This window comes from Dendrobates tinctorius, unplaced genomic scaffold (assembly GCF_039654945.1).
Source record: "Dendrobates tinctorius isolate UK_male_01 unplaced genomic scaffold, ASM3965494v1 ptg000086l, whole genome shotgun sequence".
Lineage (NCBI taxonomy): Eukaryota > Metazoa > Chordata > Amphibia > Anura > Dendrobatidae > Dendrobates > Dendrobates tinctorius.
In genome coordinates this window covers 65,874,307-65,896,790 of record NW_027361754.1, presented here as the reverse complement: position 1 = coordinate 65,896,790, position 22,484 = coordinate 65,874,307, and the positions used below count along the sequence as shown (strand labels likewise).

Below are 22,484 nucleotides of genomic sequence, written 5' to 3'. Positions count from 1 at the left end.
CTGAAAACATGATCTGTTGGTGTGCCTTGAGGACTGGAGTTGGGAAACCCTGCCTTACAACATGCGTTGCTGTTAGCTTGGAACAAGAACCCGTTCTCCCTGGATCATCGGATCCTTCTGTCACTGTGGGTCAAGCAAGCCCTCAGGTGGTGGACACTGAGGTCCTCCCTGAATCAGGGGAAGTCTTTTCTCCCAGTAAAATGGTTGGTAGTAACCACCGACGCAAATCTCGACTGGGGTGCGGTCTTTTCTCACCACACGGCACAAGGGTCGCTGGTCGACCCGAGAGTCATGTCTCCCCATCAACATTTTGGAAATGCAAGCTATCAGATTAGCTCTGCGGAGTTTCCACCATCTCGCAGATCACACCATCAGGATCCAATCCAACAACGCCACTGCTGTAGCGTATATCAACTGCCAGGGAGGTATCCGTAGCAGGATGACCATGCACGAAGTGAGTCACATCCTCCATTGGGCCGAGTAGAAAATTGGACGGCAGGTTTTCTCAGTCGCCAAGGCATCGCCTCGGGAGAGTGGTCCCTTCATCCAGAAGTCTTTCAGCAGATTTGTCATTGTTGGGGGACTCCAGATGTGGATCTCATGGCCTCAAGACTAAACAACAACGTTCCAAAAATCTTCTTATGTACTTGTTAGCAGCAGCTAAAATGCTTATCCCCTTACATTGGCTATCACAGAACTGCCCTACCCTGACAGAATGGTTGCACAAAGTAAACCAAATATATTACATAGAAGAAATAATTGCCAGTACGACCTTTAAGATGAATAAATTCAGTTCGATTTGGGCGCCGTGGACACTCTTTAGAGAAACAGATGAATACTTAAACTTACTAAACCCTCAGTAAATCATATCAATCTGCCCCAAGATCAGCTAAACTTGAAGCAACACTGATTGACTAACTAGACAAACAGGGCAAAATAACTACCGACTGGACACTACTCCTGTTGAAATTCCTATCCCACCCTACCCCCAAATATTTTCCTTTTCTATATTTTTCCCCTTCTCTCTAACTACTATCTATATATTTAATTGAAAGTTTATACTCTGATGCGACTATTGTCTTGGGCTTACAAGTTTAAGCCTTTCATAACCTAGCTATTGTCTGTTCTGTCATATAGCAAAATGCCACAAATAGCAACAAAAGAGATGCTAACAGTTGTTCGAAGTGTCCGAGCGAAAATCTATGAAGCCGATACTTATTCGTACTTGTCGCATATATTGTTATTCTTGTCTGTTAAAACAATAAAAAGATGTTTAAAACAAACAAACAACAACGTTCCTCGGTTCGTTGCCCGTTCGCGTGATCCATGCGCCATCAGAGCGGACGCCCTAGTTCTGCCATGGCACCGGTTCCCGTACATCTTCCCCCCCTCTTTCCTTGCTTCCGAGCGTCATCAAGAAGATCAGATCGGAGGGAGTACGAGTGATCCTAGTCGCGCCAGATTGGCTGCGCCGAGCATGGTATGCAGAACTAATACAACTGGTCGCCGACGTCTCCTGGTGACTTCGAGATTGCATGGATCTACTTTCGCAGGGCCCGAGTTTCCACCAGAACTCCGAGGTCCTGTCTTTGACAGCGTGGCCGTTGAATCCTGGTCTTTACCACAGGCTAAGATCTCTCACGACATGATTTCAACCATGATTAGTGCTAGGAAGCCTGTGTCCATATGCATCTATCACCGCACCTGCAGTGCATCAGAAAAAATGGAGTTCCATACAAAGAATAGTAAAAATTGTATCACTTTTATTATATCAATTATTGTACATATGTAACAAACAAGTGAAAAAACCCTAAAAAATCTTCCTTAAATTACATGGGTCCAGGGCATATAAAAATGTATTGCACGTAAGCCATATAAATGTATTACAATCCTGATATAAACATCCCACACATTCATAGCATATGAAAGAAATGTATATGTATATACATCCTCAAAAACCGCAGGCATCAAGTCTCATAATGGGGATTAACCCTCAATCAGTAAACAGCCCAGCGTTTAATTAGAGGACAACCATATATTATACAACATGCTTATTAGTGCTTACCCATAGATAATGCTGTTGTGCCCAGGAGCCTTGTACCACCCCTTTACCGCACCTGGCAAAACCTTCTTTTCGCGGTGCAAGGATCATGGTCGATCACCTTTGGTGTTTTTTCATTCCGGCCATATTGGAATTCCTTCAATCTGAATTAAAATCAAGCCTCGCGCTTAGCTCGCTCAAGGGCCAAAGTTCGGTCTTGTCAGTACCTTTCCAACGCATAATTGCCATCAAACTTCAGGTCAAGACGTTCATTCTGGGAGTTTCCCTTGTGGCACCTCCTTATAGAAGGCCAATGGAATCATGGGGCTTTACAGGAGGCTCCTTTCGAACCGCTGCAGGACGTGTCACTGCCCATCCTCTCTTGGAAGGTGGTCTTCTACTGGCAATTACGTCAATCAGACGAGTTTCGGAATTGGCAGCCCTGTCCTGCCATTCTCCATTTTCTGAATTTTCATCAAGAAAAGGTAGTTCTCAGGACGTCCCCATCCTTCCTGCCCAAGGTCATCTCCTCTTTCCATCTCGACGAGAGAATTTTTTTGCCTTCCTTTTTGTCCGGCGCCAGTCCATCACATTCAGAAAGCCCTCCACACCCTGGATGTGGTTAGGGCAATGAGACGGTATATCTCGCGGACAGCTCCCTTCCATAAGTCAGATGCCCTGTTCATGCTTCCAGAGGGGCATAGGAACGGTCTAGCCGCGTCAAAACCACGCTAGCCAAGTGGATTCACTTGGCGATTCATGAATCCTACTGTGTCAGGAACTCGCCTGTCCCAGCGGGGATTAAGGCGCACTCTACCCGGTCAGTGGGCGCCTCTTCAGCCATTCGGCAACAGGCCTGCAAGGCTGCGACTTGGTCCAGTCTGCATACTTTTTACAAAACATTACCAAATTCATTCTCAGGCCTGTCCACAAGGCTGCGACTTGGTCCAGCCTGCATACCTTTACAAACATTGCTTAATTCATTCTCAGGCCTCTGCAAATGCAGCTCTCGGCAGACGCAGTACCTCAGTGGTACATGGGGTATTAGCAGATGTATGCTCTCCACCCAGGGACTGCTTTAGGACGTCCCACTGTCTGTGTCCCCCAATGAGGCGTAGGAGAAATAGGGATTTTTGTGTACTCACCGTAAAATCCTTTTCTCCAAGCCAATCATTTGGGGACACAGCACCCACCCTGTTTAGCCTATTGGTTCACTGTAGCATTCTTAGGCTTTGACTTAGTTATGGTTATTGTTGACTGTTTATGCTCCTACTGCTTTTTTCACCGAACTGGAGAAATCCCAGCCTGCGAGAGGTTGTATACTGCAGGGGAGGAGCTAACTTTTTTTCTGGTTTGCTTAGTGTTCTCCTAGTGGTAGAAGCATAACACCCACTGTCTGTGTCCCCCAATGATTGGCTCGGAGAAAAGGATTTTACGGTGGGTACACAAAATCCCTATTTTTCAGGCCTACGGGTGGTCTCGCAATTTAAATATTTGGGGTACAAATTACACCGCGGGTCAGTGATTATGAGAGCCTTAATCTCTTCCACATTCTTTCTAAGTTTAAGCTTAAGACGTAGTAAAGGCTACGTTTGCCTTTATCGGTGGTGGGACGTACTAACCTAGTCAAAATCTGGATGCCTCAATTACTATATATGCTACACAATTAACCACAATGGATCCCGCAGAGACGTTTCCATAAGATAAAATCACTATTTAGAGAGCTAATATGGGGTAAAGGATCTCCACGGATCAGATTGGAACTTTTGCAAAGAGAAAAAAGCAAATGGGGTTTGGCTGTCCCTAACCCATGGGTTTACTACACGGCAGCACAGTTACAACACCTATGCGGTTGGGATGATCCTGGTGGAGGGGGAGCTCAGCGTCAACTTTTGCAACAATACTTTGACTCAGGTAGTCTATACGAGGTACTGGACTCTGGGGGGGGTTTGGTACAAAAACTCATGAATTCCCTACTCTTCTGTTAATAAACAAACTATGGGGAAAAAGTTAAAAAAAAAAAAAAAAAAAAAAAAAATGCATGATATCCATGGGTTGTCTCAGTATACTTCTATATGGAATACTCCTTCCCTTTCTAATCTCAGCCACTTGGAGGGTTTTGAGAGCTGGGCCCGAAGAGGGATACGTAGATTTGGACTCTCTGGATGCCTGTAATGCTACCGACCTTATCTCCAGTTTTGTTCTGTCCAGCTTCACACTTTCTGTGTGTTTGTTTTCCCTGTGTGCGTCCTCCATGTGATGATCTGGCTGCAGCAGCAGACAAGCGTGCACCCTTTGGGCCTCGCACATCAGATCTCTCTTCAGCGGCTGCCATAGCTGCACGTGTGGTCTGTTTTCCCGCGCTGCTTGGGGCTGTTACATATCGAGTAATTCCAGGGTGAGCAGGTCTGGAGGAAGGCTCCCGTGGTGCCTGAGAGCGAAGACCGGCTTTATCTCTCATGTAGAGGCCGGGGGACTGCCTGTGCTTGCTAAATCTTTACTGTAAGGGCTCTGGGAAGCAAGAGCTCTCTCTGTGTGTCTGCCCTGCTCCATGACCAGGCCACCGGGATACGTAGATTTGAACATATATTGGAGGCAGATAGAATTAGAGATTTTACTTATTTGCGTATGGAATTTGGGATCCAGAATTCAGAATTTTACAAGTATTTACAACTTAGACACGCGTATCAAGCAGAAAGCCTCATTGCAGGAAAAGCCATGCAACAGAATAAGATTATATAGTGTATTGAAAAATCCACAGGAACAGCTGGGATGATTTCTCATTTGCATTGGGACATACTGCATTTGGTGCTTCTGAATCATCCTGTACGTGTGAAGGAGAGGTGGGAGCGAGATATTGCTCCTATTGACAATTTATGGTCAGAAATATTAGAAAGAGTTCCCGGACTCTCGCTGGGAGAAGCCCATCGTTTGTCACATTTATACAGTATGTAATTCATCAAGTTTATCGCACTCCCAAGTTTTTTTTCGATATTGGAGTTAGGCCTGATCCTCTTTGTCCAAGGTGTCGAACAAACACAGCCACCCTACTGCACATGTTACGGTCGTGTCCAAATCTTGAAGCGTTCTGGAGTGGACTAATAGGGATAACTAATAGAATATATTCGGTTGAGCTGAGCAGAACCCCCTTTGTATGTAGCCTTAGATATATAGAAGACTTGCCAACAGAAGAGGTTGGGACGTTAGCTGTATCTAGAATGCTTTTTATGGCCAGAAAATTGATAGCCTAGTATTGGATCTCCCACCAAACCCCCTCAATTGCAGAATATGTAACCAAAATTAACTGGTTAGTTAATTTGGAAAGAGGTATATATCGCAAGAGAGATTCTATTTCCAAATTTGAAAAAATATGGGCATGTTGGATTGATCATTCTGGTCGTGCGTCGAGAGAGCTGACCAGGTTCAAGTTGGGTCTATCCTGATGCGCCGATATAAAGGTGGAGCAAGAATGGACTCTGACAGAGATTATTACATTATAATTTGATTTGGCTTACACTAAGGAGACTTCAGATATGTAGCTCTTTAACTGAGACTTATATTAACCTTTTGTTGTTATCTTCCTTTGTAGCATTGTAACAATTTTGGGAGCGGCACTATATGTAATCAGCTATACCATTTTACCATTAAAATATTGTTTGCATTGGGGTTGTAAACTGGGGGGAAGGGGAGAGCGGAGTTAGAGGTGTATGTACCTCTATTGCGGGTTGTTGTTTTCTTTATTTTTCCTCTTTGTATTGAAAATTTCAATAAAAATTACTTTAATTAAAAAAAAAAAGTAGTGTTATTCCTCATGTGCACACGCGATGGCTTATTCTGTATTTACTACAATTAACTTTTAAGGTATTTTGCACAATAGATTTTTTTATACTTCAACTGTGAGCACATCCACTTATCCCAGAAACATGTCCTGCATAGGAGTAGCCACGCAAAATCACTCACCATAAAAATCAGTGGGTGATTTGGCAAACAGGTTGCATGTCAATTCATTTGTTTTTATGTCCCCTGCTGGCTTTATTGTAAGTGACAGTTCAGGCAATGGGGACGAGGCATCAATATTCTTGGGATCAGTGAGAATACCAACTGGTTGATCCCAGCCATCTAGTCAGCATGATACTATCTATTTACAAGTCCCCTCTAAAATGTAAAGTGCTGCGGAATATGTCGGCGCTATAGAAATAAAATTGATTATTATTATTAAGGGGGACCATTTAATCGTTCCATCATGTATGGATAAAAAATGTATCCTTCAGAGATGTAGCTGAAATATTATTCTGATGCTTCTATTACGCTGAGCTGCTTTTCTTTTTGCCCAGGAAATCGTTGTTGGGAGCAATATGGATAAAATCTACATTGTGATGAACTATATGGAGCATGATCTGAAGAGACTTATGGAGACCATGAAACAGCCTTTCCTACCAGGTAGATTAATAGATGGATTTATTTATGTGCCCTTGTAGGCAATGGTTCAAGGTTTCACACCCACGACCCCCCCATGATGATAAAAAAAAAGCCACTGTTCTCTCTGTTCTGTTTGGGTCAATATGACCCGAAATGAAATTTGAGATCCTGCAGATTTTTTATTATGCGGATCTGAAACTTGTGATTAATTAACTTTTCCTCATTTGAGGGGTTCTTACTATGAGTGTTTTTTTTTTTTTTCTTTTTGCTACACGCTGATTGTTACACTTGTACTGTTCGGGTCAATATGACCCGCTAACATTAACTAATTTTCTCTAATAACCTCCCACAACAGCACCCAGGAGGTTGTCCTCTTATCCTAATAGGGACAGGAAAAACGAAAGATGTCAAATAGCTCCTCCTACCCTCACTCCTCAGTGTTTTTCCTGTCCCTATCTATAGGGATGAAGAGGGCATCCTGGGTGCTGTGCTGGCGGCAGATACCTGGGGGGAAAGAAAAAATCCTAGCCGGGCAGCTGGAGTCGGTTGGCGTACCTTCCCTCTCCGCAGAGCTGCTCCTGTCTCCTTGTGGACTCAGGGCGTGTGGTCCCCCTATCCGCGCACTCTGGTAAGGTCTGAGGAAATCTTTGGACAGAGGCCTCCTCGAGCTCTCCGTCTCTGCCTCTTCCTCTGCTCCTGCAGCGTCCAGGTCTTGAGAGAAGCGGGCCCGCTTCCAGCGTCTCTCCCTCACTTGCAGTCCGGAAGTGACGTCAGATGCTGGCGAGAGCAGGGCGTCACTTCCGGTATGTGTTCCAGGCTGGAACACAGGGGGCACATTCGTGTAAAAAAAAAGTCCTGGGATTAACCTTGGCGGCTACCAGAAAATACGGGGGAGGGGCTCCCCACGTGAGGGGGGGAAAGCGCTAATCTGGTCGCCCTATTTAAAGGAGCCTCGGATGGAAGATCAGCTAAGGTAGGACAATTGCGTCACCATGGATAGCGATCCTTCCCGCTCTCCATCTGTGGAGCCTAGCGCAAATCCGATCCCTGTAATTATTCATTGAATCTTCTCCAGGGTGCACCCTTTCCCCTTCTCCTCTCGTTTTAGGGGGACAAGGATCCTGCACCACGCAGGATTCATTCCAGGAAGGGGACGAACTGAGCTCGGATTCAGATTCAGGAGAGAATAGATACTACTTCTCCGCAGTAAATATGGAGGAACTCATAATAACCGTGAGAAGAACCATGGAGGTAGAAGAGGAAAAGCCGACACTATCCATACTGGAAGAAATGTTTGGAGGCTTACGTTCTACAAAGAGCCTGTACTTCCCCATACATAAAAATATAAGGGAACTAGTACTTGAGGAGTGGGAGACTCCTGAAAAAAGGCTGAGTACTCCATCAGAACTAAAAGAAAGATTCCCGGTGGATGACGAGTCGGCAGAGTGCTGGCCCGATATACCCAAAGTAGACGTCCAGGTTGCTCGGGTAACAAAGAAGACTACCTTGCCTTTTGAGGATTCCTCGCAGTTAAAGGACTCTTTGGAGCGTAAGATGGAAGGTCTCCTCAGGAAATCCTTGGAGACGTCGGCAGCCCTATTGAGCACAAATGCGGTCTCCACATCGGTCGCAAGATCAATGTCCCACTGGCTAACCCAGCTAGAGGACCACTTGGCATCAGGCACTCCCTGAGAGGAGATCCTGGCTTCTCTTCCTTTGCTCCAGAATGCTATGGCTTTCCAGGCGGACGCCTTTGCAGAGTCCCTCAGAGTAACAACTAGAGCTGCGGCTCTATCCAGTTCGGTGAGATGAGCCCTGTAGCTGAAGTCATGGATGGGAGATGTTGCGTCAAAAATGAAGTTGTGCTCCATTCCGTTTAAGGGTAAATATTTGTTTGGACTTGCACTAGATAAATTGTTAGAGAAGGTCTCAGACAAGAAGAAATCTTTGCCAGAGCCTAGGACTGCAAAAAAGGGTGCAAAAAAAACAGCAATCTCCCCAATACAAGGGCAAGGGCAAAACGGGAAAATGGAGCTACCCCAAAGTGGACGGGACAGGAATCTTTTTCTCTCCCTGGACCAGTATAAGAGTAGACCATGATGCCCAGAGAAAGGTGGGAGGCCGCATCTCCCGCTTCTTCCCAAGGGGACGGGACATATCTGCCAACCCCTGGGTTCTAAGTTCTATTCAAGAAGTCGTAAGATTAGAGTTCTCTTCTCGCCCCCCACACAAAATAAGGATAACCCAGCTACCGACTCAGTCTCTCTAATCCACATTGGAAACGGGCCTGAAAAGCCCGCTAGGCTCAGGGGCTATCTCTCCGGTCCCCGAGAGCGAAAGAAACTGGTCACTGCTCCAAGCTCTTCCTAGTAAATAAAAAAACAAACTGGTCTCACAAAACTATAATAAACTGGTTTAGGGGCTTCAAGTTTATCTATTACAGGCGATTCAAGATGGAGACCCTAAAATCAACGGTTCCACTGATAGGAAACAACTTCAGCATGGCAAAAATCGACCTACAGGAAGCATGCTACCATATCCCAATTCATCCCAGTCATCTGAAATTTTTAAGGTTCGCCGTAACTCAGGGAAGGGAAGTGCTTCGCTACCAGTTCAACGTCCTCCCATTTGGACTCTCATCGGCGCCACAAATCTTCACGAAGTTTGTCAGAGGCCATGGCCCACATCAGGAGTCTTCATATTTGCATAGTTTCATATCTGGCCTATTTCTTGCTAATAGCAACGTCAGCGCAAATCCTGCGAGAACATACAGAAATGACCTTACAGGTACTAACATCACTCGGGTGGTTAGTAAATCACGAGAAGTCAGAGCTCACTCCATCTATAAAGAAGATGTTCTTGGGGGTCCTTCTGGATTCTCAGGCCCAGACATCCTTCCTGCCCAGTGAAAAGCATATACAGCTGAAAGCAAGGATAAATATGCTTCGGAGCAGAAAGTCGGTGTCATTAAGGTTTGCCATGTCAGTTGTCAGATCCATGACGTCATGCATCCAATCAATAGCCTGGGCCCAGGCACATACCAGAGACCTTCAGAGGGTTATACTGGCACAATGGGATGGATCTCCTAGATCATTGAACAAGAGGATACCAATACCATTCCAATACGAGCTTCATTAGCCTGGTGGGTCAACCCAAGGAAATTAAACAACGAAGTGCCTTGGATCCAGAGCCCATTAACTACCTTAGAAGTAGATGCCAGCAAGAGGGGATGGGGAGCTATGGTGTCTCAGACATCCTTCCAGGGTCTGTGGTTGGTCGAGATCAGCAGACAATCCTCAAGCTTCCGGGAGCTAAAAGCAGTGGAGGAGACCCTCAAAGCAGCCAGGTGTATAGTCCAGCAGACCCATGTAAAGATCTACTCAATGTAACCACGATCTCCTATCTCCGGCATCAGGGGAGCTCAAAACAGAGATCTGAACGCCATATCGGCCAGAATTGTTCTCCTGGCCCGAGAAATACCTTCTCTCGGTTTCCGCTCTTCACATAAAGGGAGTAGGCAACAGAGTGGAAGACTTCCTAAGCAGGAAAGATGTTCACCCAGGAGAGTCGAGCCTAAACCCAGAGGTATTCCAGACGTTGGTCAAAAGATGGGGGTACTTTAGAGGTCGACCTATTTGCGAACCATCAGAATGCAAAGGCATCCCGATATTTTTCTCTAAACCCAGACGGCAGATGTTTAGGCAAGGGACGCCTTGGCCCACCAATGGCAATTCCGTCTGGCTTACGCCTTTCCTCCAATCCCGCTGTTGCCATGAACTCTCCAGAAGATAAGGGACGAACAGACCAGAGTCATTATAGTGGCACCACTTTGGCCAAAACGAAGCTGATATGGCACCATATCCAGTATGAGGGTGGACGGTCCTCTGATCCTTCCACCAAGCAAAAACCTCTTACCCCAAGGTCCAGTCTATCATCCGGACTTAGAGAGGTTACGGCTGACGGGTTGGCTTCTGAATTCCTAATCTTGAAGGCCAGAGGCCTCTCTGATAGTCATCTGAACGCTTCAAAAAAGCAGGAAGCCAGTAACAAACGCCATATACCAGAAGACGTGGAAAACCTTTAGGTCATGGTATGCTCCAGAGAGTCCAGACCCTCAACGACCAAATATCGCCCGAAATCTAGATTTTTTGCAAGACGGGTTAGAGAAGGGGCTTAGACCCAGTACCCTCAAGGTACAGGTAGCAGCATTAAGTTCTTACTTTGATCAAGCCTTAGCGGAACACCGGTGGATAAAAAGATTTTTGACGGCAGCTACTCGTATTCGACCAAGACCAACTAGTCGGGTTCAACCTTGGGATCTCAACATTGTCCTAAAGGGATTAACGCTCCCACCATTTCAACCTCTGACGAAGATATCATGGGATGCCATGCCTCGGCTGCTTATTTAGTGGCGACGGGTCCCTTAAAGGGCACTGATCTCCCCACACCCTTAACGGACGAGCACATGGAATGTTGTGGGAAGCAGGGTGTGTTGCAGTCCGTGCTGCCGAGATTCACAAATCACCTGGGATGCAAGATGTTGTAGCAGTGTACTCCTTTATTTCCTCCTACGCATTTCGGCGCCCTTCCTGGCACCTTCCTCAGGGATATACCCTGAGGAAGGTGCCAGGAAGGGCGCCGAAACGCGTAGGAGGAAATAAAGATGTACACTGCTACAACATCTTGCATCCCAGGTGATTTGTGAATCTCGGCAGCGCGGACTGCAACACACCCTGCTTCCCACAACTTTCTGAAGGTTTTTCCACGTGCGAGTGGTTGGTGAAGATCCTGCAGCAGCTGATAATGTGATATGCTCTCAAGCCAGTTGTGGGTTACACAACTGGAATAGGTGAGTGGAACTGTATTATACCGCTCATACTTCAAGTGTCACTAGTGATAGGGCACTATTGCGCCTCTTGTTCCCCCCACCATTTTTGTATTGAGCACATGGAATGTCGCCTCCATGTATCCTCTTCTGCAGCCAGGCCTAATGCCGGACATTTAGCCCTGTCCCATCCTAAGGGATTTAACCTCTTGGAAGTACAGAGTCCCCATTTGGCGTCTGTGCGGATCGGTGTAAATAGGAGATAACACCGTACCAATAGGGCAGATATGGTGAAGGTACGCCGGTCTCCTCATATGGAGGGTATATGGAGAATTAACATACGTTAAAGTGCACAGCGCCAAAGAAACTGTACATGTGCATGAGAGAGCTTACCAAAGAGAGTGGCACCATGTATCTCAGGACGCGGTATTCTCCGCTAGTCAGAGTGGTGAGTGTGGGTAAAAGGCTCCTATATATAGTGATGTCGCGTGTACTGCCTAACGCTGAGCGCTGTGTCAGACGACCACCGTGACTTTTTGCGTGTCAGAAACAGGAAGTTCCTGTCTTGTACGTTCCATAAACCGGTCTATGTGCACTTTCTTAATGTATGCTAATTCTCCATAGACCCTCCATATGGGGAGACCTGCATACCATCACCATATCTGCCCTATTGGTAGGTGTTACCTCCTATTTACACCGGTTTTTAGCTTTGCTGCGGGATGTTCCCATTGTCACTTTGTTAGTTCACTCTCTCCCGCAATAGTGCAAAGTATGGTGCAGAAAAATATGCAGCGGTGCAATGAAGCTACAATGGTGCAAACAATAATAACTTAGGCTGCAGCAATAAATGTGACTGTACACCAAAAGTGCGCTGAATCATAGACCAGGCATATAGATCATAAATATGCAACAGTGAAGATGCCAAGGTGCAAGCAATAATAACTTAGACCGAAGCAAAGAAGTGACTGTGTATAGTGCGCTAGATCATGGGCCAGACATGTAAGCTACAAAGGCAGTAATGTGCTAATGATACCTGCAAATCCAGGGAAGATAGGTGCCGGTGTGTGCCAGTAAAAACGCGCCCCGACGCGCTTGTTTGCACCATTGTAGCTTAATTGCACCGCTGCATATTTTTCTGCAACATACTTTGCACTGTTGCATTTTTTTGCAGAAAGCTTAAAAAGTTTTTTTGCACAACTCCTTGAGTAATTATTAGTTTTTGCACTATTTTTGCACTTTATTTTTTCTGCAATGGCTATGTTCATAGGGTCTCACAATCTACTACAGGACTGTAAGGTTTGGGTATAGATGATACATGAGCATATTTTCGTCTGGTTCATTATTTGTACTTTATTTATGGTCCTATATATTTATATATGCTCAGTTTATTATAGCGGTTTAATTGTCTTTTATGCACATTTTTTTAAATATTTCTTGTTGTTGAGACAAATTTTAAATAAAGGCTATTTTATTTAAGCTATTTTATCTTTTCTACTTTCATCAATTCATATTTACGGTTCCTATCAGTATTTCTCTCACCATTCTCAGTTGGTCTTTATAGTCTACCAGATGGTCTGCCATCCAATTTCTGGGAGAGGGCACATAATCTACACAGGTGTTCACCACAATTGACCTATTGAGTCTTATTTCATTTAATTTAAGTGTGCTCTCCCAGCTAACTTTGTTGGCAATGATGGTATATTACTAGAAAATCCTTATCGGTTCATTTTTCTATCGGTCAGTATGAATACTGGACATTATGGTCAGGTATATGTCCAGTTTTTACATCTTGCCAAGCAGGTTGTTGCACCATAATACCCGGTGTTCATTAATTTAATACCCTTCAGAATATCTGTGGCCTCGGACTGGAGGCTGTAGTCAACTATTACTGATGTCCTCCATCTATTCAGTGATAAAACGTCTCACAGTTCAGTCCTGACATAAAAATGGAACAAGTTTTCAAAAGTCCTAAACGTCTCAGAATTGGGATTTAATTCCTAAAACTCTTGAACATTAATCACTGCAGTAAGTTCTGTCTTCTTTTTTTCCAGCCGACGTCGGTTACTTATTAGTGGAGAACAGATTATTCCAACTAGATCTTATTTTAGTAAAGTAAAAAGTGAATATTTAAACCCTTTCCCGTCTTTCCTCCACAGGTGAAGTGAAGACACTTATGATTCAGCTGTTAAGGGGCGTCCGACATCTCCATGATAACTGGATTCTTCATAGGGACCTCAAGACGTCGAATTTACTGCTCAGTCATGCTGGAATATTAAAGGTACGTCTTCTGCCTCGTCTCTATCCGGCCTCCTGGAAGAAGCCAAAGGAGGCAATGTGGCATGGTACTACTAACGATCAGCGGTGGTCACAGCACTTGGACCTCTGCCAAATACACATTGGTGACATATCGTAGTAATTAGGGGTGTCTGCTAGGAACATCGAACGCTGCTTTTTATGTATTTCCCTGATGTGTAGATGAAGTTAGAAACCTTGATAATATTTACTATAATGATATTTCAAAAGAGCTGGTATATGAGATCCATCTGTCTTTTTACAGTCCTAATGTTTCGCATATTTCATTGGCTTTAGTTGTGTTTTATTTTTTTATTTTAACAGGTTGGAGATTTTGGTTTAGCTCGTGAATATGGCTCTCCTCTAAAGCCTTATACTCCCATCGTGGTCACCTTATGGTATCGCGCTCCAGAACTTCTGCTCGGTGCTAAGGTACATATTATTAAAAGACTGATGGACTTTGTCACCTTTACAACCATATTTTTAATGCTGTAATATATCTAAAATCAGATGAACAGCTATGTAAATTGTACGCCGCCACTTTTTATTACTCTACCGAATATGGGTGGTAAGCGGCAAGGTTGGACTACACATGGTATCCTTGTAATTTGATATGTGAAGGTTCGTATATCTATCAGGATTGTTTGCGTGCTTCCATTTACGTTTTACTAAGCGTTTCATAAAGTGTTGCAGTGGTGGACCTGGTTTTCAAGTATTTTTTTATTTATTTTATAATTTCATTTTTTTTTTATCTCCTCTTGCCAGGAATACTCCACAGCCATAGACTTGTGGTCAGTTGGCTGTATATTTGGAGAACTTTTGACCCAAAAGCCGCTCTTCCCTGGAAAATCTGAGATTGATCAAATCAACAAAATCTTTAAGGTACATTTGACTTTGATTGTGCTTAAAGGGAACTTGGCACTACAGAAGTGGATGACGTTGATCAGCAGGCGTCTAGGAGCTGTAATCTGTGCCGGCAATGAGTGTAGATTAGGACATAGTGTTGTAAAAGATTTGTGCCAGTTTGTCTTGGAAGACTTTTCCCGGCTTTCACTGGGCAGTATTTGGTTGGCTACTGTAATGGCTATCTATATGGCATCCCAGAAAAAAAAGCCAGTTGGAGTCAACATATGAACTGTTGCGTGTGCAACTGGTGAAGGTCTCAGATGTTGAACTCCCACACGTACTTTGTATGATAAAAACCAAGCAACTGAAAAAAAGCCGACTAAAGTCCAAAGTTTTATGAGTATGACGAAGGCAGCGTGCCGAAACGCGCGTTGGGAGGGTGCCAGGAGACCAGGAGCAGCTGACATTACCCTGTGAGTCATATGCTAGTACTAATACTAATACACTAAAATACTTACCTGTGTTTACTGTTTTACCCACTTTTGGTCCATGAACAGTAGATGTGGACACACTGACACTCAGCATTATATCTCTATACATTTTCCTTTACTCTCTTACCCAGTGAATGATATTAACATAGTGTACTGTTTTTTTCCTTGGATATACGGACACCCGGTGGTGTTTCTGTTAATTGCACTCTATCACTTTATTTTTTGTGATTTTCATTCACTACAAATTGTGCATTTTTTTCGCTCATATTTATACTAAGTGGTGCCACCTTTTTGCACTCTATTTTGCACTATCTTTGCACTTTACGTTTTAAGTACAATAATACAATAGATGTTTTTTACTAGCACATATATAGGTACGTTTGTTTATTTATATATATATATATATATATATAGTCACATTTTTTATTACATATACTTAAAAATCTTTGTATATCCTGGTAATTTTTGAGATGTCCACATCCTCTTTATATTTCTAATTTGTTGGGCCCCATTGTTCATGGGATACAGATGTGTATTGTTTTTTATGTAGATTGTGATCACATACCATTTTTTAATCCTGATATTAATAAAATTTGAAATTTTATACTCCTAAAACTTTCGACTTTAGTCGGCTTTTTTCAATTGCTTGTTTTTTGTCGGTTTCTTCCGATTGTCCATTTTATTTGGTCCAACCTTTCGCACTGGTGCTCTATTAATGTGGTAATTTTATCTTACTTTCACCTATATTTTGACCTACTATATATAATTATATTCCACTTTTAGCACTCTACGTTTGAGCCCCCTTTTTCTGTTCTTTTATGTACTTTGTATGATGAAGAGTTTGGTCAGTATCTTTCATGGTCGTGTGGCCTCTCGTATCTCATGTATTTGTATTGCCGATGCTACCAGGCTATTCTGGATACTATATATAGTTATCAGTCAATTGTACCTTATTTATTTTTCCAGGATCTTGGAACCCCAAGTGAGAAGATCTGGCCCGGTTACAATGAGCTTCCAGCAATAAAGAAAATGACCTTTTCTGAATATCCTTACAACAACCTCCGAAAGAGATTTGGGGCTCTGCTGTCAGACCAAGGATTTGACCTCATGAACAAGTAAATATTTCACTGTAACATATGGTCTTGGTCTCCATTTAAAGTGGAGGGAATCATTAGAAAATAGTTGTGACTTGTTCCTCTATCCCACTAATAATGCTGTGTTATGTCCCCCTAGGTTCCTGACGTACTGTCCTGCAAAACGAATTTCTGCAGATGATGCCTTAAAGCACGAATACTTCTGTGAGACCCCTCTGCCAATTGACCCGTCCATGTTTCCTACGTGGCCAGCAAAAAGCGAACAGCCAAGAGTGAAACGTGCCACAAGCCCTCGACCCCCAGAGGGTGGACTCGGATACAGTCAGTTGGTAAGCTTGTCCATCTGATATTCATTAGTACTGACCTTCTGCTCAGAGGAAGGATTATGCAGCATTAGGAGACCCGAGCTAATATTAGTAATGGGGGCATTAATGTAGGCGGTAGGAATTACGTGCCGAGCCAAAATCAGCACCAACTCACTCAGGAAATTTTGATGTGTTGCAGTTGTCACTCTTTGCATTGAAAGGATGAAATCCACAATAACATCTTCACAAATGAAACATTGACCATGTCTATGATAGGCTTTCAATTCTGCGCTCGTGTGTATTGACCGCCATCATCGTATTCTCCTCCTTTTTATTCCAGGGTGACGATGATCTCAAGGACACAGGGTTTCACCTTACCACCACCAATCAGGGGGCATCAGCAGCTGGACCCGGCTTCAGCCTCAAGTTCTAAGTCTGCTGGAAATGAAATAGACTTTGGTTTTCCAATTTACAAAATATAATGATGACTATGAGGATTCAGGTCCCAGGACCCCCAACACCTTACAATACAGACGCGTCCCCCACTACGTCACATCATGAACATTGTATTCCAGTGGAGGACCATTACACATGAGCAGTGATTGGCGTCTTTGACGTATTTATTTTTCACTGTTGTACATTTGTAGAATTAAAATGCAATTTTTAATTGTTTAAATCACTGTTTTTCCTTTCTTCCCAACAAATTTCACATTCCGTCATCAGTAGGAGGAACACGTTCAGATTAGTGATGAGTGCAAGTACACACCGAGTATCGCAGGTGCTCGAATTACATGTTCAAGTCCCCACCGCTGCAGGTTTCACAGCTGTTAGGCAATCCCCACGTTTTGCAATTCCCGCATGTTTTGTGCTGTCTAACAGCCGCGAAACATGCAGGGATTGCCCTTGTTTGTCAGACAGCCGTGAAACATGCGGTTGTCGGGTTCAAACATGTCAGTTTAGCACCCGTGATACTCTATGCATAGACAAGCACCATAGGCAAACTTGAGTAATGAGCACTTACGCTCATCACTAGTTCAGATCTTATGCTGTGATAGTGATATTAGAAAGCTTGAGACAAATGAAAGGTCTGCAGTCGGGCCAATAAGGCAAAATTTCAAGGAATTTCTCCTTCGCCTCATTGGGGGACACAGCACCGTGAGTGTTATGCTGCTGCCACTAGGAGGACACTAAGCAATTACACAAAAAAGTTAACTCCTCCTCTGCAGTATACACCCTCTGCTGGCTCTATCCTGAACCAGTTCTTGCTTAGTGTCTTTAGGAGGCACTAGGGTCTGATTTCAGACCCTGACTTTCTTATTTTATTTTGTATTATTTTATTTTTTTCTCTTATCCATGGATTGATCAGGCGACTGGGCCTTTTAAGGTCCCGATCTCCCAAAAACATCAACAGGCAGGAACGCGGAGTTTCGCCTCCCCGTAACCCCTCCTGCAACCTCCGTGTCGGACTGGGCTCTCATAGGGGCGACGATTCCTTTAATGGGTCTACTCTCCCCACACCAACAACGGACGGGAACATGGGGTGTTGCCCCCACGTACACCCTTCCGGAGCCAGAACTTCAGCCGGCCTGCCCTGCTCCCATTGTGGTTATCCAGGCAGAGGCTCCCTTGTGGCATTTGTGTGGCCCCACTGCACAACCCCTGTGAGAAAGCGGCTGGTGTCAAGAAACTAGAGTGCCTTCTCCACCACCCTATCAAAGGAAGGGTGGATTGAGGATGGACGGCGCGGCTGACATTCGCCGTATGTGGTCCAGCGCTCCCGACTCTGCTCGCAGTGAGTACGGCCATTTCAGTGGGAGAGAGGATTCCTTACCTCCTTCCCCGGGGTCTTGTGTTGATGTCTGGGCCCCAGGGGGGATAGGCACCCGGCCCACTGCAGCCTTCACTTCGCCACGGCCTCTCAGGCTCCAGCCCCCCCGCCTGCCTTTCAAGACCCCCCCCCCCCCCCCCCCCCGTCTCTCAGCCTGGCCGCTGTCCTCACTGCTGGCCTCTAATTTAGTCCCTGGTTTCTGGCCGAGGTACAGTTAGGTCCATATATATTTGGACAGGCAACATTTTTTTTTAATTTTGGTTCAAGACATTACCACAATGAATTTTAAACAAAACAATTCAGATGAAGTTGAAGTTCAGACTTTCAGCTTTCATTTGAGGGTATCCACATTAAAATTGGATGAAGGGTTTAGGAGTTTCAGCTCCTTAACATGTGCCACCCTGTTTTTAAAGGGACCAAAAGTAATTGGACAATTGACTCCAAGGCTATTTCATGGACAGGTGTGGGCAATCCCTTCGTTATGTCATTCTCAAGCAGATAAAAGGCCTGGAGTTGATTTGAGGAGTGGTGCTTGCATTTGGAAGCTTTTGCTGTGAAGGAAACATGCGGTCAAAGGAGCTCTCCATGCAGGTGAAACAAGTCATCCTTAAGCTGCAAAAACACAGAAAAAACACATCCGAGAAATTGCTACAACATTAGGAATGGCAAAATCTACAGTTTGGTACATCTTGAGAAAGAAAGTAAGTACTGGTGAACTCATCAACGCAAAAAGACCTGGGCGCCCACAGAAGACAACAGTGGTGGATGATCGCAGAATAATCTCCGTGGTGAAGAGAAACCCCTTCACAACAGCCAACCAAGTGAACAACACTCTCCAGGAGGTAGGCGTATCAATATCCAAATCTACCATAAAGAGAAGACTGCATGAAAGTAAATACAGTGGGTTAACTGCACGGTGCAAGCCACTCATAAGCATCAAGAATAAAAAGGCTAGACTGGACTTTGCTAAAAAAAAATCTAAAAAATCCAGCACAGTTCTGGAAGAACATTCTTTGGACAGATGAAACCAAGATCAACCTCTACCAGAATGATGGAAAGAGAAAAGTATGGCTAAGGCGTGGTGCACCTCATGATCCAAAGCATACCACATCATCTGTAAAACACGGCGGAGGCAGTGTGATGGCTTGGGCATGCATGGCTGCCAGTGGCTCTGGGTCACTAGTGTTTATTGATGATGTGACACAGGACAGAAGCAGCCGAATGAATTCTGAGGTATTCAGAGCCATACTGGGTGCTCAGATCCAGCCAAATGCAGCCAAACTGATTGGTCATCGTTTCATACTACAGATGGACAATGACCCAAAACATAAAGCCAAAGCAACCCAGGAGTTTATTAAAGCAAAGAAGTGGAATATTTTTGAATGGCATAGTCAGTCACCTGATCTCAACCCAATTGAGCATGCATTTCACTTGTTAAAGACTAAACTTCAGACAGAAAGGCCCACAAACTAACAGCAACTGAAAACCACTGCAGTGAAGGCCTGGCAGAGCATCAAAAAGGAGGAAACACAGCGTCTGGAGATGTCCGTCCATGAGTTCAAGACTTCAGGCAGTCATTGCCAACAAAGGATTTTCAACAAAGTACTAGAAATGAACATTTTATTTACAATTATTTAATCTGTCCAATTATTTTTGGTCCCTTTAAAAACAGGGTGGCACATGTTAGGCCATGTGCACACGATGCAGATTTCCAGCGGATCCACAGCGGATTTTACCGCGCAGAAACTCTGCATATCCGCATTGTGATATACAGTAGCATGTTAATGAATAGAAAAAAAACCCGCTGTGCAGACGCTGCGGATTTTTCCGCACGGTTTTCTTGTGGTTCAAAATATGCAGCATGTCACTTCTTTTGTGCTGTTTTCCACATGCTCCATTCTCCGAATCTGCAGGGGAAAACCGCAAGAAAACCGCAAAAAAAAACAAGAAGAAATCCGCAGGAAAAATGCAGGTCATTTGACCTGCGGATTTCTTCAATTCTGCACAGAAAAGTCCGCAGGGCAAAAAGGTACGTGTGCACTTAGCCTCAAGGAGCTGAAACTCCTAAACCCTTCATCCAATTTTAATGTGGATACCCTCAAATGAAATCTGAAAGTCATAACTTCAACTGCTTCTGAATTTTCGTTTAAAATTCATTGTGGTAATGTCTAGAACCAATATTAGAAAAATGTTGTCCCTGTCCAAATATATATGGACTTAACTGTAGGCCCGATCACGCCCACCTGGCCAGCTCCGCCCCCTCTAGCGCTCTCTATGGGAGCCTGAGTAGCCCTGCTTTCCCGGGACGCTGCATTATGCAGCCACGGCCCCCCGGGCCTTCTCTCCGCCCACTTTTTCTGACACTACTCGTTACTCAAGAGAAGCGCCAAATAAACTTCTTACGGTCTTCCTCCTGAAGCAGGAAGACTGGGGACGCCATTTGCAACGCCGGGCACCGCAGCAGGCAGCTTTTCTGGGGCACAGACGGTAGGACAGAGGACCTGGGTAAGCTAACCACTTAACCCTTCCACGGCAGATGCACATTTCTTAACCCCTCCACTGCAGGCACACCGCTTAACCCTTCATGGCGGCCTCTTACCTGTGGTAGCCTCCCATTTTACAATATGTCTCAATCAAAAGCTACTAAAAGAGCTGATAAAGCTCACACAGTGGTGTATGCCGCATGTGCCTCATGCAATGTCTCTGCCTCGGAGGCACCTTAGCCCGTTTTGTACGGCCTGCGACGCTTCATGCCCTCGAGCCCCCCGCTACTGTAGAACACAGCGGCGCCAGCCTCCCAGAATGGGCCTCTTCCTTGACTCAGTCCATGGCTTCTCTCACCAAGGCGTTAGAGTCCTTTCGTGACTCCTCTTCAAGCCAGGGCATTTCCTTTCCCTCCGTAGAGGGCCCCTCTGCCACACAAGAGCCTTCCTCAGACGTGGGCAGGATGGCCACAGAAGGGACACATTCTTCTAGGAAATGTACCCGTGACCCGTCCCCACGGAACTCTGATGCCTCTGCATCTGCTAGCTCTGTGTCTCGTTCACCCTCACCAGGGGATCGCAGTGAACACGACTCAGAATATGAGTCAGATGAGGCCCCAGACTCTGACTCCCCTGAGTTCCAGGAGTCTATAGATTCTCTCATTGAGGCGGTTAATCACGCTATGGAATTAGACGAAGAACCCCGTACTAATCCGGATCACCCAGTGTCTTTTAAAAGAACAAAACGGCCTCACAGGTTTTTTGCTAACCACCCTGAGTTTATGGACATTGTTAAGAGGCACAGAAGTCGCCCAGATAAGAGCTTCACGGGCCTGAAGCCGCTAGAAGCACGGTACCCTTTTGCACCTACTCTAAGACAGGAGTGGACTGAGTCTACTGCAGTAGATCCACCCATATCGAGACTCTCTTCAAAAACTCTTCTATCTCTGGCTGACGGATCTTCAATTAAGAATCCCACTGATCGTCAGATTGACAATCTGGCCAGGTCGGTCTTCGAGGCTGCCGGAGCAACACTTCTCTTCATTCGCCACAACTTGGGTAGCTAGAGCTATGGTAGTCTGGGCAGAGGCCATAATGAAAACCCTTAGAGACAATAGCCTGCCGCCCGAGGTGACCAGTCTCGCCTACCACATCGCCCGGGCAGGGGATTAAGTAGTTCATGAAAAAGAAGAAAGGTCCTGCTCTAGAAATTTAAAATCCAGGATTTTTATTGTATCATGTTTAAAACACATTCATGGCTGCTTGTGATAAAGTAACTTGATCACTGGACCTTTCTTCTTTTTCTTGGAGTCATTATACGTCCTGGCAGAGACGTGTCCGCGCTCAGAGCTTTTCAATAGTTCTTACGAACTTACAAGAGGTGAGCTGAAATTTATCTTTTTCAGTATTATGTAGTTCATGCCTCCTTAGATGCGGCTAATTGTGCCGCACTTGCAGCTGCAAATGCCGTGACCATCAGGAGAGCATTGTGGTTCCGAGAATGGCGGACATACTCCGCTTCAAAGAAATCTTTGACTTCCCTGCCGTACCAGTACGGGCGTTTGTTCGGAGATAAGCTCAATCAGATTATCTCAGATGCTACTGGTGGAAAAAGCAAATTCCTCCCTCAGCGTAGGCCTAGTTGCCCCTGTCGGAACCACTCCCAGGCTCGCTTCCGACCTTTTAGCAGTACCACAGGCTGGTTATCCACAGCTGCTTGTGCTAGCTCGTCTCGCCCCCCCACGCAGGGGTTCGCAACCTTCCAACTCCTGGAGAAACATCTCCCCGATCCAGACCCAAAAGTGCCCCTTCCCTCAAATTCTCTTCTCAATGACTTCTTGCCGTGTCCAGAGGACAGAG

General features: G+C 45.0%; 1 protein-coding gene across 7 annotated transcripts in view; it reads left to right on the top strand.

The window, feature by feature from the left end:
• LOC141097969 (cyclin-dependent kinase 11B-like) overlaps positions 1–16,989 on the top strand; it is a 126,534-nt gene extending 109,545 nt beyond the window's left edge. For all 7 annotated transcript variants that reach the window (XM_073585529.1, XM_073585530.1, XM_073585524.1 and 4 more), the window contains 7 exons: positions 6,376–6,481; positions 13,442–13,563; positions 13,902–14,009; positions 14,343–14,459; positions 15,881–16,029; positions 16,148–16,337; positions 16,654–16,989. In XM_073585529.1, the coding sequence (XP_073441630.1) occupies positions 6,376–6,481; positions 13,442–13,563; positions 13,902–14,009; positions 14,343–14,459; positions 15,881–16,029; positions 16,148–16,337; positions 16,654–16,746 (885 nt within the window). In that variant the 3' untranslated portion in view covers positions 16,747–16,989. The remainder of the gene's footprint in view (positions 1–6,375; positions 6,482–13,441; positions 13,564–13,901; positions 14,010–14,342; positions 14,460–15,880; positions 16,030–16,147; positions 16,338–16,653) is intronic.
• The last annotated feature ends 5,495 nt before the right edge of the window (positions 16,990–22,484 follow it).